Here is a 20,017-nt window from a genome sequence, read left to right on the forward strand (position 1 = left end):
ATTAACGATGTCTTAATTCGCCCTAATTAACACCAAAGGTAGCTGGTGCGAGTGTCTTAAATAACTCCACTTTAATTAGATACCTTTTAATTAACACCAAAGGTAGTAGGTTCGACTCTCGACGTTCACAATCTCAATTGGAATCAAATTTGTAGATACGGCCGATTCGCCCATATCTCCAAGTTGGTTCGACTCCCACCAAAAATCAATGGTACGAGTGCCTTAACTAACTCTATTTAAATAGCTGTGCGTAAGTTAATCTTGCCCTAATTAACACCACCGGCCGTAGGTTCGAGTACCTTAATTAGCTATATCTGAATTAACTGTAACCGAATTAACTTAGCCTTAATTACACCAATGTTGATATGCTCGACTCCCATCAAAGGTCGAGGGTTTGGCCCCCAATTTCGGTGCCATAACACCGGACGGTCAAATTTGGTGCCATGAGCAGTCTAAGGCTTTCTCCTTAATAAAAACGGGTTGGAGTGCATACGGCAGGCATTACCACATCTTGGCTGTGAGCTTACTGCTGTTGTTGGAAAGAAAAGTGTTATAATAATTGCATTATACGGGTGCTAACATGTCGGGCAGGAACTTGGAGAATAACAAAGAAGCTTCTGAAAAAGTTAAGGACCACGAAAAGAACGATGAAACAAAAAATTTTTGGTTTAACTTAAGGACACTGGAAGAGAGCGTTGTACATTAGAAAGTAGATAGCCAATATTCTAATCGACATTGTAAGAAAGAAACGGAGCTGGGCAGGCCGTGTAATGCGTAGGGCAGATAACCTAACCGGTGAACCATTAGAGTTACAGAATGGGTAACGGCAGAAAATAAGGTGGGGTGATGAAATCAAGAAATTTGCAGGCGCAAGTTAGAATCAGCTACCACGAGACAGGGGTAATTGGATATCTCAAGGAGATGCCTCCAGCCCGCAGTGGTCAGGAAAATAGAATGATAAAGATAAAGATGATTCCTAGATTTTCCCACATAAAGCGGGGAGACTACGTGGGCAGTGCGGGCTGGAGTAGTCCTTGCACCATCGGCCAGCTGTGCTTGGGAAACGACAAAAGACGACCAAGGAACGTGCCCCTAGTGCTCGGCTGCTGGGACGTCAGATGCCTAACACTTGCTGTGAATGTGTCCGGAAACGCGGGCGATCAGACTTAAAAATTTAAGAAAGGATGGACCGAAGCCAGACCTACCTGAAAACTAGGACCATTGGGTAATGATCAACACGTTTGCAAAGACAGTGCTGCAGTTTTTGAACGATACAGAGCTGAAAGCTTTCACTGAACTCACTTTTATTCTTAATGCCTTGCTGCAAATCCACCAGAAGTAGAAGAAAAGAAGGTCGAGCACGGTCATTCATGAGGGGGCAAGCTCGCTCCTGCGAATGTGACGTGTGGCTTTCCGTCAAGGACTAGATTCAGTTCGTGCCCAATATGGTAGACTTACGGGCAACTCTGGCCCTTAAAGGAGTCATATGCAGTAATTTTACCGGCAGTACGGTTCTGTAGAATTGTTTCTCGTCCTTTTGTTTACTCACACGCCACTTCTTGATTATGACTGGAAGTGTGCATATTTACTCTTCAATAGGAAGTAAACAGATTTAGAGTGCACAAGTGGTTCTCATCCCGGCCACGGCAGCCGCATTTGGGTGGGGGCGAAATGCGAAAATACCCGTGTACTTCGATTGAAGTGCACGTTAGAGAACCCCAGGTGGTCGAAATTTCCGGAGTCCTCCACTACGGCGTGCCTCATAATGTGAAAGTGGTTTTGGCACGTAAAAACCACAATTAAATTTTTAACCATTGGTTCTCTTGAGTAATGGCGATTCGATTGGAGCGTTCAATCATCCTATGACAACTCTAGAACTCTGGGTGTAACCTACGCTTTTTCAACAGTGACCTTCGCGCTTTAGAGCCTCTATAGCAGCACAATCGTCTCTCTTGCTGGATGGATTTGCCGCGTACCACAAAATTTCTCATGACTTTAACTTCAAGCTGTGTTCTTTTCTTCTCCCCTATTTAGTGGATGCACCCAGCCTGCAAAAGCTCTACGGTAAGCTGGTGAATATCTTTGGCATATATTGGGGAGCAAGGGCCCTATAACATAAAGCTGTTCCTATCTGTCATGATTCCAATCTCCTGACGTCAAATAATGTAACCGCCGACGCAAGCATCGGGCGGTGATTCGCAGCGTTGTTTGAAAAACCTAATCAAATGCTCTACTCGTTTATGGGAGGTCACTTTTGCTTGCTTTCAAAGCGACTAGTATGCCTGCCTGGGAGGCTCTTCTTATCTAATTGGCCGAGAAGAGGCGACGAATACGCAGAAGCGGAGAGAGTTTCCGTGGGTCTGAGCTAGCCCGCTGAAAGTGAGCTTTGAGCTGAGCTGAGCTTTCCATCGCTTGGTTTGCTGTGGCTTGTCGGAAGGCGCGGTGGCGTTCCACGGAAGGTTAAAAAAACACCGCCAGAAATGAATCCTTAGCGAAGAAGAAATCGCAGAGCGATGTCGTATGCGTGTCGGAAGGGATCGACAACGTTATACTGCCACGCAAGAAAGTGTTCGTTATACGCATATCAATCCACTCTCCCTGGCAGCTGCAGATAGCCAGTGTCAAGTGATCGGCAGGCAGCGATCTTCTATTTCTTTCGGAACGGGGAAGTCTTTGGCTATTGCGAAAAAAAAGGTTGTTTCGTTCGGCATATTATTGCATCTTTAATGCGTACACGTCACTTTGACGCGGTGAGCATCCGCGGTTTTGTGACGTCCCATAACAGACAGGCGAAGTGGGAGCATCCCGGAAACTTCCCACCGTTAGCGGGGTGCTAACGGCTTAAAAGGCGTAGAATCGAAAATTATTCATGTTTTGTTCAGTATAATCGCATGGTCTCTGCATGGGATTGATAAATGCGGAAGAGAGCGCTTATTCGGGACACGAGGTTCTATAAGGAAACGCTGTGTTCTTTGGCTATGTTCTTTAGGGTGTAATAATTTATCATCGCAGACATAGCGAAAGCTTTTATAATAAAGGCTATAATAAATTGTTTTGTTTTAACTGCCTTTTTTATGTATTCGCTTGCTTCTTATGCCTGTTAAAATTATTTATATGTGTATTTTTAGCACACTGATATCTGCACTTTTGGTTCTTTTGGGTCTGCCGATTATAGTTTTCTCTATTTAATTTTTCTCTATATATTTCTCTATAGTAATACTGCGCATTGTGGTCCTAATCACGTTTCTGTTGTTGCACTTCACCTCTTTGTTTCTCTCAGTGTACGTTTAATAAATTTACTTTCTGTCGTGCCACCCACGCAATTTTTTTTTATTATTACCCACCGAGCGTCCCGGTTACAGTCTTTAACTTTGGGACCCTCGTTTGTGAAACAAATATGTAACCATTTCATTTTTCGTAGTGAATAAACTTGATTTGATTTGATAATTTGAGCTTAACATACCTAAAGGAAGGTAGTTGGTGCTATATATATATATATATATATATATGCCTTACATAGGCCCAACATATATGCCTAAAACAGCAATGTTTAGTGTCTAGGCGTCCGGTCTCTAGCGATTCGATGTCTACTGAACTATGTGTATGCGACTATATGCAATAGCTCACACACACACACACACACACACACACACACACACACACACACACACACACACACACACACACACACACACACACACACACACACACACACACACACACACACACACACACACACACACACACACACACACACACACACACACACACACACACACACACACACACACACACACACACACACACACACACACACACACACACACACACACACACACACACACACACACACACACACACACACACACACACACACACACACACACACACACACACACACACACACACACACACACACACACACACACACACACACACACACACACACACACACACACACACACACACACACACACACACACACACACACACACACACACACACACACACACACACACACACACACACACACACACACACACACACACACACACACACACACACACACACACACACACACACACACACACACACACACACACACACACACACACACACACACACACACACACACACACACACACACACACACACACACACACACACACACACACACACACACACACACACACACACACACACACACACACACACACACACACACACACACACACACACACACACACACACACACACACACACACACACACACACACACACACACACACACACACACACACACACACACACACACACACACACACACACACACACACACACACACACACACACACACACACACACATATAGATGCCTGTGGACCGCAGATATATCGCAGGCCGTAACGTCTGCTGAAATTCGAACATTAGCGCAGGTGGTATCATCATATGTTACCATTTAACCACGCACCTGAAGGGCCAAGAAAGAATAAATCTAGAAAAAAACGCAAAACGATGGACCTTACTAAAATAATTACCTTACTGTTTCAAAAGGGATGATCATTGAATTTATATCCGTACTCAGACCACTAAACATCTCCTTAAATATAAATGCGCGCACACAGACTCAGACTCACGCACGCACGCACGCACGCACATGCACACGCGCACACAGACTCAGACTCACGCACGCACGCACGCACGCACATGCACACCGTGGAGTGGCGAACGCCTAGAGTTCACACTAAACATTTTTCATATCATCATACGCTTCTTTTTCTTCGTCTGTGGTAATATTATTTCTGCATCCACCTATATGCACAAAACCACTTGCTCTCCTTGTGGTTCGGGACCCATTATGAAGCATTAGGAAGAAAAAGGACGTATTGGGCAACCTTATTTCCAAGAAAACCTTACGCCTATGTTCACGAGCACGTTTTATGGCAAAATTAAATGATGTTTAATTCATACTACCGCAGTTTTAAGTTGCCTTCGAGGTTCTTCCATAGCTCGCATGGACCATGGCACCACACATCCCTTTGGGTAACTGTTAAACGTGTTGTTGCTGTTTCCGGGGTGGCCAAGAATGACAGTTAGCACAAGAGCGGATCGAGAAGCCATGGTGACATGAACCAGACGCCTACGAACCTTCCATTTTGCCGCAGGCGAGCGGAACGAGAGCATCGTGCGCCGTAAAATAAAAGCGGGGTAATTGGTTTGACGCTATTCTCGAGCAGGCGGGCAAAACATTCACGGTATACATTGACGTAGAAGCTTCGAAAATATATACTGACGGCTTGGGAACCATTGTGGGACTTCCCTCGGACATCTTCATTTTTTCTTCTATAGTCGCATAGTTGCGGGCTACGCAGGCGCGCGAAAAGACGTACCCTTTAGATTGGCGCATTTACATCGGCCGTAAAAGTCCGACCACCCACGAAAACGCGCAAGACAGCCAAAGAAAGCTATTCGCGTTGGAAATTACCAGTATTTTCCTGAGTGGCGCAGAACTGAAAGCGACTTTGAGGCTTAGTGCTGTGCTCGGCTCCTCGTGCGGTGATGTAACAATACGCGGAGGTGGCATGGTGCGATGCAACACGCGAGACAACTGACAACAGCAGGCGAGACAACGAGAGGAACTCTGTCCCGGCAGATATGAGGGTAGAGGGGGATGGCAGTGGGAGGCGTCTAGGACCATATAGCCACCTAGGACCCTATAACGTAAAACTATTCCAATACGTTTTTATTACAATCTCCCGACGTCAAATTTGCGTAAACCCCGACACAAGCATCGGGCGGTGACCCGCAGGGTGGTCTCAACAGACCAATCAAACGCTCTCCTCGTTTATAGGAGGTCGCTTTTGTTTGCTTTAAAAACGAATAACATTGCTTACACTGAGCGGCTTGTCTTATCTAAATGGCTGACAGGAAGCGAGGAGCACCCTCAAGGGGAGAGGGATTCGATGGCGCTGAGCCACTGCGCTGAAAATCGATAACCGGATGAAGAGGGTGGTGCCGGCGTCTGCGATTGGCCCGCTTCCCCTTACTTAGCTTGCGGTGGCTGGTCGAAAATCGCGGCGGCATGCAACGGAAGCTTAAGAATGACGCTAGAGTGGATCCTCAGCAAAGAGCTGGCAGAACGAGGTCGTAAACGTGCAGAAAGTGTTCGAAAACGTTACCCGGCCACGCAAAAGGTTTTATTATGCGCAAAGAAACCCATGCTCTCCGGCAGGTGCGAGTAGCCAGTGCGTGAGCGATCCATACAAACTGGGATACATGGCGCAAGAATGACACAAGGACAAGCAGGAACACGGGACGAGCGCTGTATCCGTGTATCCCAGTTTGCATGTATCCCACCAACACGCCCAAACTTCCCTACTAACGTGAGCGATCGGCGGCAGCCTTGTTTTATTCTTTTCGGAACGGGGCAGCCTGCGGCTATTCAGAAAAAAAAAAACAGTTTTGTTCGGCATATTAATGCATCATTAATGCGTACACGTCACTTTGACGTGGTGAGTTTTTGCGGTTTTGTGACGATGCGTGACAGGCACGTGAAGTGGTTGAAGCCCGAAAACTTTTCGCCAATAGCCGAGGGCTAATGGCGAAAAGGCGTCGAATCAGAAATAACTATTTTTCTTTTGTTCGGTCAAATTAGTGTGTACACGTCATATCAGGGGGGGGGGGGGGGGCTATCGCGGTTTTCGAGACGTTGCGTGACAGGCAGGTGAAGGGGGGAGGGGGGTTGCCCAAAAATGTTTTTGACCAATCGGGGAGGGCTGACTGCAGAATTGCAATAGAAAAGTTTGGAATAGTTTTACGTTATAGCACCCCTAGTCTGCTGCTGAAGGGCTAATTGGCTGGGCTTGGGTACGCGTGAGGCGACAGGCGGCCCCAGACAATCAGCACTTCAGCAGCAGACGGAATGAACATGTCCACTAGGTGGACACTTACAGAATGCTACCCCCCCCCCCCCCCCCCATTCCTTGTGACAGCGCTGGCGCGATCAGGAACGCCGGCAGAACGTCATAGGCTTCACACCTCCACGGTGCCCGACATAAGACCGACGAAAAAACCGTCGGCGTTTGTCAGCACTAGAGATGTGTAGGTAGAAAAAAAAAGAATTAAGAAAGAAATAAACCAGGGCAAGAAAAAGATAAAAAAAAGAATAAAAAAGACGAAACAGAAAGACGAAAAGAAAGCGTAGCAGAGAGCCGTGAGCTAAATAGATTACACGTTTGTAACAGGGTTATTCAGCGCGCGTTTGCGGAGAAACGCCCCTCATCACTGATAGTGTTCAAGTCCTTGGCACGTTCGGCAAGACGAGTGCCAGGGGGGCAGGAAGTGAGAGGCGTAAGAAAACGAACTTGTTACGCACTCTTCTACATGGTAGACGAACACGCAAGCCATTTTGTGGCGTTCTGATCAAACAAAAACGTTGCAAAATCAGTATAATGTGTAAAAAAAATAAATAATAATTCTGGAAATATAAAAGAACCTATACAATAAATGCAAGAAAAGGGAAAGGAACGAGACAGGGAGCATATTGATCTCCCAGTAGTACTAGGAACTGATCGCGAAAAAAGACCTCGAAATAGGAATACAGAATGAAAAATAGCATACTTATACAATAGTGTGGCATATAAATAAGAATGGAAAGAGAAACAAGGTGCAGTAGTCTGGACTGGTGGGCCTGCTCCTCCAGTGGAGTAGTGGGCATTCTTTCAGCATTACCCAGGCATTCGGTTTGCATATGCGGTGATTGAGTTATTTAGTTACTTTAACCTATGCACGAAGAAACGAGATCTTTCTCATGTATTCATTTATGCCGTGCCTGGTTGTTCTAAAATTTTGGATAAAATAGGACTCTCTTTGTTCCTGTTCACGAGAAGAGCGGAAGCCTGACTGGATGAATTGAGAAGGGTGACACCTATTTTGTCGAGTTAGTGCTCTGGCAAACTGAGATGTTCTGAAAGTGGGAGATGTGGTAGCATGGGGGCGTGAGCTCTGTGGTTATTTAGACGGAGTCTGAACGCGGTCCCAGTCTGGCGTATATGCTGTTGATCGCAGACATCGCAATGGAGCATATAGATCACATTATGACTGTTACAATTTAGAGGTTCCTCATTTTTGAATGTCAAATCAGAGGAAGTAGCCTTAGCAAGCCAGGTTGAAGTCATATGCTCGCAGACTTTGTTTACGACGCGATTTGCCGCCTTATTCCAGGTTAAGAACCGTGGTTGTTCCAGCTCTAACGAGGATATCTCTGAGGTTCCTTGCTCGGCGATGGAGAAATCGGGGGGGGGGGGGGGGGGGGTCTCTATGAAATTTGAAGAAAACGTGTGCTCTGCTGAATAATATTAAAGAGTGTTTCGATAGGATGCTGTTGACGTGTGGTAGTGTAGACGAGTAAGTGAGGATAACGCTGGTTTGATTTTTAGGAGGGCGTTGCTTCGAGTCCGGCAAAATTTCATTTCTGTCTAAGGGTTGTGCTCGGCTTATAGCATCATCAGCAATACTTCCTGGATAGTCCTTCGCCACCAGTACCGCTTTGAGTTCCTTCGCGTGACTTTCGAAATCTGTCCCGTCAAAGCAGATGGGGCGGTATCGATGGGCTTGTTAATATGGGATGGCTGCCTTGCAATGCCATCGATGGCTGCTTTTAAAATGAAGGTATTGTTTGCGGCCTGTTGACTTTTTATATGAACTTGTAAATATCAATTTTTTTTTTCATTTGTAAAGTGACATCAAGAAAATTTATAGCTGAGTAACTGTGTATTAAAGAGATTCATGCAGGAGCTGAATAAACATCTGCTACCAAATTAAGGAGACTTTCTTCACCATGTGGCCAAATAAAGAGTATGTCATCTAAGAGCCTTTTGTAGATGAGCGGCTTCAAAGATATGGCTGCAAGAAATGGTTCTTCGTGCGACGCCATTAATATATACGCTTAATTAGGAGCCATGTTTGGGCCCATTGCTGTTCTGCTCATCGGGAGAAAGTGTTTCTCTTCCAATTTGAAGTTATTGTACCCTAATACTAACCGTAGTAGTGTTGACAGCGTGTGCTCGCCTAAAGTTAACAGCCGTTTTTGCCTTCATGTGATCACTGACTGCCGCGTCAATGTGATATGCTTATGGTATGTTTGTGTATATAGATACTACGTCCATTGTAAGCTAGAAACTATCTTTGGGATCTTGAGTCCTATTATTATGCGGAGAAATTGGTCGTTGCACTGAATGTAAGATGGAATGGTCGGAACAATGTCCCTAATCATGAAATCCAAGGCACTTGAAGTTCTTTCGGTTACCGTTCTGTTGCTTGAGACAATGGAGAAGCGACCCGGGTAGTTGGAACGACAGAAAGCTGAGATAGTTGGTAAGGATTCATTAAGCAAAAAAAGAGGTGAGGCGTGCAGACAGGACACAAGAGTAGAGAAGTGGACAACACGAACGGCGTTCGTGTTGTCCACTTCTCTACTTTTGTGTACTGTCTGCACGCCTCACTTCTTCCAGGTAGTTAGTTTGGTGGGTTCTAGGAAGAAAATAAGAACGACCTGGGAAGCCGGCATCGGCTGCGTTGCTTGAAGCATATCACTGGATATTTTTTTCTTCCTGATGCAGTGAATTTATTGCGTGGCCTATTTCTGGTTCAAACAATTAGTGGGACCCTCTATGAATTATTTATATAAGTCCTTATTTTCTAATTACAGGTCTCCTTCTTTGAAGTAGTCAACCTTATCTAGTATTACTATTGCGCCACTCTTATTTGCAGGTTTTTAATTGCCACATCTTATCGGTGGCTCAGTGACTCCAATGACTTGCGCTCTTCACATGACAGGTTGTTTTAAAATGGTTTTAAGTTTGAGCATGCTGGGTTAATATCTTTTTCGACGGCGGATATATACATATCCAACGGAAACTGTTGGGCGAGTAAACCGAAGATAACGGCGCGGTTGTGATATATATGTGTTGTACCGGAGCATTTCGGCGCCAGTTCTGTGCCTGCACAGAGAAAGACGTTGACGTTCGTGTGTCTCCCTCTGTCGGTTTTTCGGGCTGTGGCTGCCTTGTGTCAGTGGCCCTTTTCCAGACGCCGTGCCCACGTTGCTGAGACGAACACGCCTGTTACATTTGGTGGAGGTGTTGGGTAGTCCCTTTCCTCGTCCTGCAGCTTCGCAGCCGTACTTTGCAATATCCCGCTGCAATGACTGAGGATGCCACTCCCTCTCAAGCCGTGCCCACCCCCGCGCATGCCATGTGTGCTGGTGTGGTTCGTCAGCGTGACCCTCCGTCATTCAGCGGTAATGACGATCGCGATGTCGAAGACTGGCTGTCCGAGTATGAATGCTGTAGCGCTCATAACAAGTTGGATGACGCTGTCATGCTGACTCATCTTTTACCTGACTGATGTGGCCAGCGCATGATTTACCAATCATGAAGCCTATTTTACGACCTGGTCGGTTTTCAAGGAAACCCTCACTTCGTTCTTCAGAAGGCCAGCCGTGCGCAAGCTTCGCGCTGAACACCGCCTGAGTGGCCGAGCTCAACAAAATGGTGAGACCTTCACGAGTTATATTGAAGACGTTATCGACCTCTGTAGGCGGGTGAATGCTTCAATGGCGGAAACCGAGAAAAGAAGGCACATCCTAAAAGGCATAGACGACGATGCCTTCCATATGCTGGTAGTCAAGAGCCCTCGGACAATTACCCAAGTAATCGAACTGTGCCAAAGTTTCGATGAGCTGCGTAAGGAGCGTCTTTCCACGCGTCGTACCACTATGTAATCCGCGGAAATTTCAGCCTTGGAAACCACACGTATTGGAGCTGAATATTCCGTCCTGCTGCCGCAAATTCAGCAGTACATCTGCGAGGAAGTGGCCCGTCAGCAGTCCCTTGCGGCATCTGTTCCCCAGACCTCTACTATATTGATAACCCGCTCCGTCGTGCCATTCAGACACCAGTCGACGAGGCACTGCCATCCCCTGCGGCACCAGCGCACGTTACCGTGCCTCTTACTTACGCTGAAGCCGTGACTCGCTCGCTCGTGGTCCGTGCGCTGGTGGACGGGCGTAAGCTCGTTGGGTCTGAGATGGCGTGGTTCCGGGCTGCTTTCTCCAACTCGAATCGGGCTGGAAATCATTACCCCGCACCTCCACCAGAATTGTAACGGACAGTTAAGGGAATCCAGATACAACTATTTATTGTGGGCGAACTTGTGCCCTGGGGTAAATAAAAAGCACTGCCGCGTTCTAAACGGGAGATCAGGAAGGCCTTCTTCTTCTCTCTCTAGCGTCGCTTCACCTCGTCTTCTTCTTGTAGACGCCGACAACGGCCACCTGCGATGCGAGTGCGTGCGGCGAAAACACGTGCCATTATTTCGTCGTCTTTTCCTTCAATACGTCGTTGTCGTCTTGAAGGGGCGCACGAACCTGCGCGCGTTGTTTAAATGTTTCTGCCTTGTATCATTGTGCGTGAACGCCGCCAGCGCTAAGCAGCCCAGTCACCAGCTTCTACTTGCCGCCACGTCCCTCACGCCCGGTTCACCTACCAGCCTACCCACCTCCCGAACCCTGTCACAGCCCATGGCATACTCCGGATAATCGCGCCGTCTGCTACGCCTGCGGTATCGCTGGGCATGTTGCTCGACACTGTCGTCACCGTGTAGGATATTTTCGTCACGTCGCGCCCCACTTTGAATACGCACCTCAATGACCAGAACGCCATATTGACACTGACGCTTCGAACTCTTATTCACGTCGTGCCACCTTCAGCTCACGTCGGTCGCCTTCATCTCGCCGCCGCTCCATTTCCCCCATGCTTCGGCGGCCCAATTATCCGCTGAGGGAAAACAAACAGCTGCAATTCCTGAGGCAGGAACTGCGCTGTCGACGAAATTTTGAAGGCTTCGTACTTTTCCCCCTAATGCAATCGCTGCGTTTATAGATGGTGTCGCGACCAAAGTGTTTGTCAACACAGGAACTGCCATTTCTGTGATAAGTGAACTACTTTGGCCGCAAACTGAAAAAAGTGACGATACCGGTTCCTGACCTGCCATTACAGACAGCCAACTCGCAGCCCGTTAAGCCTTTGGCCGCATGCACCGCTCGTATTTTGATTGAAGACGTGCCGAATGTCGTCGAATTTGTCGTCCTCTCGCGTGCGTCGCATGATGTTGTCCTAGGCTGGGGCTTCCTTTCCGAACATCATGCTGTAGTCGACTTTGCTCGTGCACAACTGACCCAGTATCCGTTCAGCACGATAATGGCAAAGCGTATACGTGCCCGTCTCCTAAAGTGGTTGTCGCTGCCGACGTCGTCATTTCTCCGTTCTCGGCGACCTTAGTGTTCATCCGCTGTGGCTCTATCACTGGTTCGAGGGCTCTTTTTACGCCGTCTGAAGATTGTGCCCGTCGTCGGAACTTCTCACTTCCGTTTTCCGTCGCCGAACTTGCTGATGGCTGCGGCGTCCCTTTACGCGTGCATTACCTTTCAACTTTATTACACGGCCGATGCCTCGGCCATCTGGACACTTTTAATGCCATTTTCCCACCCCAGACATCTTTTGATGTGGCACTACTGCCTCTTGATGCAGTCACTTCCACCATCGCACCCGCCAAACGTGACCAAGACATCTTGTCGCGCAGCATAGATAACTCCCTCACTCAAGCCCAGTGCAGCCAAGTCGTTCAACTACTTGAACGTGTTCGTGCGTTTTTTGATCTCGCCCCACTTTGCTTGGGGCGCACGTCGGCAGTTGTTCGCCGTATTGACACTGGTGACCATGCTCCACTGCGCCAGCGTCCCTACCGGGTATCACCGACCGAACGCCACGTTATCAGCGACCACGTCGAGGATATGCTGAAACGTGGCATGATTCAAGAATCCTACAGTCCCTGGGCTTCTCCGATCGTGTTGGTGCGCAAACAGCAATGTTCTATTAGGTTTTGCGTCGATTAATTACCGCCGACTAAACAAGATTACATGCAACGGTGTCTATCTGCTACCGCGTACTGCCGACGCCCTGGATTGCCTTCAAGGAGCCGAATATTTCTCGTCGCTGGATCTGCAATCCGGCTACTAGCAAGTGCATATGGCTGAATCCGACAGCCCCAAAACGGCCTTTCTCACTCCTGACAGTTTATATGAATTTAATGTGATGCCTTTCGGCCTTTGCAACGCGCATGCAACTTTGGAGAGGATGATGGACTCTAACCTCGGAGGATTGAAATGACATACCTGGTTTGTGCTACTTAGACAATATAGTAGTATTATCTGCAGATTTTTTCTCTCACATACACTCGCCTTGAATAAGTTCTCGAGTGTCTCACTGCCGCAGCATTACAGCTAAACTGGAAAAAAATGTCATTTTGGCTCCAGTGAACTTACGATCTTAGGCCACGTAGTCTCGAAAAAGAGGCATCTTATTGGATCCTGCGAAGCTTCGGGCGGTTGCCGATTACCACAAGCCCTGCACTCTAACGGAGCTCCGTAGCTTTATCGGCTTATGCTCGTATTTCCGGCGCTTCATCCGCAATTTCACCTCCATTATTGCCCCCTTGACGCAGCTTCTTGCCGGCAGCACTGACCTCTCGACTTGGAATCCCGTGTGTGATGAGTCATTTACAACGCTTCGCCGACTCCTCAGCTCCCCTCAAGTATTGCGTCACTTTGATCCTACCGCACCTGCTGAAATCCACACGGACGCTAGTGGTATCGGACTTGGTGCTGTCCTCGCCCAACGCAAGCGTGGCTTTGACGAGTATGTTGTGGCCTATGCCAGCCGTACACTAACAAAGACAGAGTAAAATTACTTAGTAAGGGAAAAGGAATGCTTGGCTATCGTTTGGGCAATCGCTTAATTTCGGACTTAGCTTGTCACGGACCACCATGCCCTGTGTTGGTTATCGTCATTGAAAGATCTCACTGGATGCCTCGCTCGCTGGGTTTACGGCTTCAAGAGTATGATATTTGTGTCATTTATCGCTCGGGAAGAAAACAGTCGGACGCTGACGCCCTCTCGCTTTGGCCCCTACCTTCTGAACCTGTCTGCTCAACAACTTCCATCTGCAATTCGTTATCCCTCACCATCACCGACATGCCGGCGGAACAGCGCAATGATCCCTGGATCGCTTCGCTGCTTGACCATATATATCGACCTGACTCACCCTCATGCACCTTTCGTCGTCACGCTCCACACTTTGTCGTCGCAATTATTTAACCGACGGCCGCAGGTGGCTCTTTGTCATTCCTCGTCATCTGCGCTGGGATATTTGCAGCGTTTTCCACGATGACCTACAATGTGGCCACGTTGGCACATTCAGGACGTACTCCCGTCTTCACCTACGGTACTACTAGCGCGGCATGTATCGCTACGTTCGCCAGTATGTTCGGCCATGCCCTACGTGCCAGCCCTGCAAGACACCTCCTCACAGCACCGCCGGTCCTCTACAGCCATTGCCTTGTCCTTCCCCACCATACGACCACGTTGGAGTCTATCTTTTCGGTCCCCTTCAGAACACTCCTGACGGCAACGGGTGCGTAATGTCGCAGTTGACCACCTCACACGGTATGCTGAAACATTGGCGCTGCCAACCGCCACCGCGAAAGACGTTGTTTACTTCCTTCTTCATCACGTCATTCTGCAACATGGCCCACTACGTGAATTGGTAGGCGACCGTGGCCGCGTGTTTCTCTCAAACGTCGTTGAAGACCACCTAAAGGAATGTAAGATTGTACATCGGTACCGCCTCAGCCTACTAACCTCAAACTAACGGCATAACGGAACGTTTCAATCATACCGTTGCCGGCATTCTGGCGATTTACGTGTCCGACGATCACACGAATTGGGACCGGGTACTTCCATTCATAACCAAGGCTTATAACTCTGCCGCCGAAGCTACCACTGGTTTCTCACCTTTCTTTCTTCTCTATAGACGTGAACACTCACACTGCATGGACACAATTTCGCCATACCAACCTGACGCTTCTGAAGCGAAACTTCTTTCTGAAGCGGCTGCTTATGTAGAAGAATGCCGTCAACTGGCGCGTTTGTTTACCACGCAAGACCAGTGTCGTCAAAAATCTCGCCATGGCGCCTCTGCATCTACTGCCCACTATTCCCCCGGAACGCTGGTTTGGCTATGAGTTCGATTCACTACTCTCGGCCTTTGTACCAAGCTCTTGTCCAAATACCACGGTCCTACGGAGTCCTAGAGCAAATGTCGCCTGTGAACTATGTCATTGAGCCATTCGAGCCAGCTCCCGACAATCGTTTCCGAGGGCGCGAAACATTTCATGTCGCACGGCTTAAACCATGCTACGACCCGCCTGTGCTGTCTTCTGCCTAGGTCGCCAGGTTGGCTGCTTTCTGCCCGGGGAGTGTTGTACCAAAGCACTTCGGTGCCAGTTCTTTGCCAGCACAGAGAAAGAAGTTCTCGCTTTGTCGGTTTTTCGACAAAGCGAGACATACGATATGTATGTATGTATGTATGTATACATATATATATATATAAATATATATATATATATATATATATATATACATATATATATATAGCCAAGTCTGCCTCTCTTGCGCTAGCTGATTGCATGTCCAACTTGCGCCTGTATATTACCTAACTTTAGCACTCCCCTCCCCCCTCACACACTTTTCTGCCATCCTCGACTGTGCTTCCCTTCCCTTGGCACCCATCGGTAATTCTAGTTGTCCCCCGGTTATCTGCACTACGCACTGCATGAGCTGCCCAACTCCATTTTTTTTCTCTTAATGTCAAGCAGAATATTGGATTTCCCCTCTTATCCATGTAGCTCTCTCGCTGCCTCTTTTGGTATGCCTAAAGATTTTTCTTTTGATTCCAATTCTACCGTTCTTTGCGCTGTTGCGCTATGCTTGTTCTCGAGCTACCTTGTTAACCTCCAAGGTTCTGCCCCATATGTTAGCACCGCTAGAATGCAATCGTCGTACACTTTTCTTTTCAACGACAGTGGTGAGCTCCCAGTACGGATGTTGTTAAGCATGCCATACTAACTTCAACGCATTTTATTCTTTTGTATATTTCCTTCTCATGAGGAGGGTCCCCTGTGAGTAATTTACCTAGATAAACGTACTCCTGCACAGACAGACTCTAGAGGCTCAGTGACGATCATCAATTCTTGTTCCCTTTCCACGCTATTTATTAAACGGTACCTTTGTCTTCTGCACATTGGTCTTCAACCCAACTCTTGAATTTCCTCGGTTAGGGTCCTCAATCACTCATGCAGTTCATTCCCAGTACTGCTGAAAGGTGCCTCAGGTAGCGAAAGAAACTGGAAATGAGGCCGACTCTGCTGTAGCTCTTTTTCTTCTAAGAAACAAGGTGGCTGCGGATTTCTTGTAGATACTTCCCAAATCATGCATGCCTCGTGTACTCCTTGAAATATATATATATATATATATATATATATATATATATATATATATATATATAGTGTGTGTGCGTGTGTGTACACTCGCAATTTTTTATTGACTTCACGATGGCCTATCGTTGGGCCATTACACTCAGGTGGAAACCAAGGCCAATGATTCTTGCTTGCAGCTCGGTCGACACAATGGTGTCGCCTCAAGAAAAAACAACAACGCAATAAGCATTCCAGGTTGCTGCCAGTTTTGAATTAATTAATTCTGACCCAAGGAACACCATATTATATGTCCGCTCACTTATGTGCTTGCTACAATCATGTCTGAAAGCCTGTATATGCGATCTTCGATGTGGTTTCTACTGGACATGCGGGATCTCAGCGGGTGTCTTGAAAACTCGCTTCTCCACAGTAATAGTCTTAGCGCGGAGAAGCCCGCACTTTTGGTTATGCAGGAGATAGCCAATCTATCCTAAATATCTTGGCATGCGGGCAAGCGAGAACGATTGCTATGGCGACAGTGAACTACATCATAAATAAATAAAGAAAATAAGGTACAATGTAATGATCCAGAAGTGAAAGTTTTGCGTTTGTGTGGTCGTCAGCCATTTATCGCAAGAACCCAGCAATCAATAGAAGCACGCACACGCCTAGCACGATCCAATGCTGCACGGCGGAGGCAAAACATTTACATTGGTTCTGTTAAGATTCTTTCAAAGTGCATTTTGTGTACGACACGAAAAGACAAGGACATGGCGTTCGGAGCAAACAGGTGCTTGCGGACAAACTAAAATGTTTTGTCTCTTTTGCCTGGATACACTAAGAGACTTCTCAGTGTTGGGCGTAAATTTAAGATGGTTTACATATACATATATTCGGGGTCGTCTGACGGGCTTTGGCACTATATTGAGGGAAATTACAATCACTAGAGTCAATTAAGCGATAGCATAAATGTAGGGGGCAAATGGGAGAGCCGAATAACGTTTGGCAATTTTGCTTGCGGCCATGGTATGGTTGCGGCCTCCCGAAAAGAATGTTGTAACAAGAGTGGAGACATGCATTTCAAAACCTAAGGCAAAAGCAGCGATATGCAACACAACGTGTCGCGCTTGTCGAGTGCGTTTCATGGCGTCGAGAGTTGCGATTGTTCGCGTTTTGACTCTTTTTTTGTGTATCTCATTCGCTCGTCGTTATCTTGCAAAAACGTGTGCATTTGAGTGGGCAGCCGCGTGGAGTGCCTGTCAAATATTTGGGAAGTTTGCCAAAATGTAGCGATTTAAAGCCTCCTTTAACGAAATAGAAAATTTTGTCTAAATCTTTGGGAAATTTATCGGTAAGGGGAAAGGAAACGGTGCTCCGCCTCCACAACTACCGATACCCGGAACTGCTGCCGCGAAGGCGTGTTTTGGTTTTAGTAGCCACAAATTACCTCCTCGTGACCATGCCAAATATGACTTAATATTGTACTTCAGCTCAGTGAACACATCTTGTCATGCAAACGAAAGGGCGCGGGTGCCCTTTGCCAGTTAACGAAGCACTGCTATCGTAATTGTGCTAAGGACTTCTGTACTTCTTGAAGCAAATATTGATCCTTAACCGGCGAGGATAACTTCTGCTGCAACACTCAACAAAGCAGTAAGAAATATCGCGGCGTAAGCGGACAGATACCCAGCGCCGTGCACAACAAACCAGTCGCGGAGCATAGCAGCTGACTATATGTACGCGCATACTATAGTTTACCGGGAACTGCCAGCGGGTACACGAACCTTGGCAGAACTCCCCACGTGACGGGTTATGGAGAGTTTCAGGAAGAAGGAAAGAGATACTTTGACCGTTCATTTGCGTGCTTCACTGCAACTGATTTTTTTGTAAGCACGTAATCGAAACGTTACTACGCAGGCACACTGCTTGCAGAAAAAAAAGAAAATATTTCAGATGTTTTACAATTGGTGTCATGAAGTGGCACACTCTTTTGACACCGCTACATTCTGTGAGGAAAGTCGGTGCTCGTCTTCCGTGTAATTGCAAGAAGGTTCCGCGTAAACTTTGTTTAGCATGTAGAGCAAAGTATAAACGTGCTAACGTCTTCTTCTTTGAGTATGGTTTCAAGCAAAGTTGCGTTGTTAGCCTAACAGCTGGCGCTGCGACAGCACGTCAGCACGAGCGCTGTAACATTTTAAATATGTTAAACCAAACTTGCATATAAATATAAACAAAATCACTTTCCAAGAGTGGTTGACTACAGTGCCGCCGCTGCTTTCTACACCAGATAAGCCCGCTCCCTAGCAGCTTCTGGCGTCGCTGTAAACGTTCTACTTGACCGTAACGAAGTGCGCGGTCAGGCTAACAACGTGCTTCAGTTATAGATTGCCGAAAACGATGCCGCACACAAGCCGTGCACTTCAGGGACCAGCGCTAGCACAAACGTTGGTTCTCGGTCTTAGCAGCGTAATTAATCGCTTCGTTCGGTCTATCTGTCTATCTTTCTTTCTTTTCTGTGCGTTATCTATCACGACCTACATAAGTATGGCCGTTGACGACCCGGACTTAGCCGTTCTGCCCATGCGAAATTATGAAGAACAAGGTGGGCGAAACCGGTTGGAATGGTGAGAAGGCGCGTGGAGAATAAGATGTCGCTACTTCGCAAGGAAATCAAGCATATCCACCGACTTTTGTATTACGTGGGCATCACAATCGTGCTGTAGGTTTGAATCCACTTTGTAGCCTCATTCGTGCAGTGATTTCTTACGAGCCCTAATTTCTACTTTTAAGCTTTCGTTGCTTTCTGTAAAACCAAAGACTCTTAGATTACAAAAGTTATCATTCCGAAACCTTTTTTCTTCGTAAAAATTCTGCCTATATTTTGATCACCACTTTGTTTTGCGTTCTCTTTAAGTGCGATTTTCAGGAACGTTCTGATGTCTCTTACGTCTGCATCCTTTCATTTTCAGAGCGTGACTCCAGCAGTAAGTTTCTCATTTTGGCATTGTTGTGCGCAATTTTGCTGTGATACCTTATTTCTGGCAGAAATGAAGGTCTCACTCGATGAAACTGAGAGGTGTGATGACTGAAAGCTACATTGTGTAAGCGCTGGTAACATTCTATGACCTATGCAGCAACGTTAGAGCATCGTTTCACAAATTAACTTTTAGGTTTTACGTGCCAAAACCGCGATCTGATTATGGGGCACACCGTAGTAGACCGCGGAATAATTTGAACCACCTCGGTTTCTTCAACACGCGCCAAAATCTGAGTACCAGGGGTGTTTTCGCATTTCGCCCCAATCAAAATGCTGCCGCCGTGGCCTACATTTGATCCCATGTCCTCATGCTTAGCAGCCCAACACCGCAGCCACTAAGTACCCATGGCGGGTAGGCGAGTTTCTACTTCCGCTCTTGTCGGCGGGTCATTATTATTATCTTTTTTATCTGCTCTATCAACGATGTGCCTCCGCTGTTGCGCGGTAGGCACGAGGGGTAGATTTGCGAATTTTTTTTTTCCTAAGGGCAGTTTTTATACTCCAGCTGGACCTTGTAGTAATGTTGAAGACTCAAACAAGGCCAAGAACGTGAGTTACGAATTTAACTTTTTAATAGCCCCGAATTTGTGCCTATAAAAGCAAACA

At 47.0% G+C, this 20,017-nt stretch overlaps 1 protein-coding gene across 1 annotated transcript in view; it reads left to right on the forward strand.

The window, feature by feature from the left end:
- Window positions 1-20,017, forward strand: part of LOC129387512 (uncharacterized) — an 85,028-nt gene that overhangs the window by 16,579 nt on the left and 48,432 nt on the right. The window contains exons 3-4 of the mRNA XM_055076482.2: window positions 2,035-2,064; window positions 19,344-19,358. Coding sequence (XP_054932457.1) covers window positions 2,035-2,064; window positions 19,344-19,358 — 45 coding nt within the window. The remainder of the gene's footprint in view (window positions 1-2,034; window positions 2,065-19,343; window positions 19,359-20,017) is intronic.

Source organism: Dermacentor andersoni, chromosome 2, assembly GCF_023375885.2.
Source record: "Dermacentor andersoni chromosome 2, qqDerAnde1_hic_scaffold, whole genome shotgun sequence".
NCBI classification, from domain to species: Eukaryota; Metazoa; Arthropoda; class Arachnida; order Ixodida; family Ixodidae; genus Dermacentor; species Dermacentor andersoni.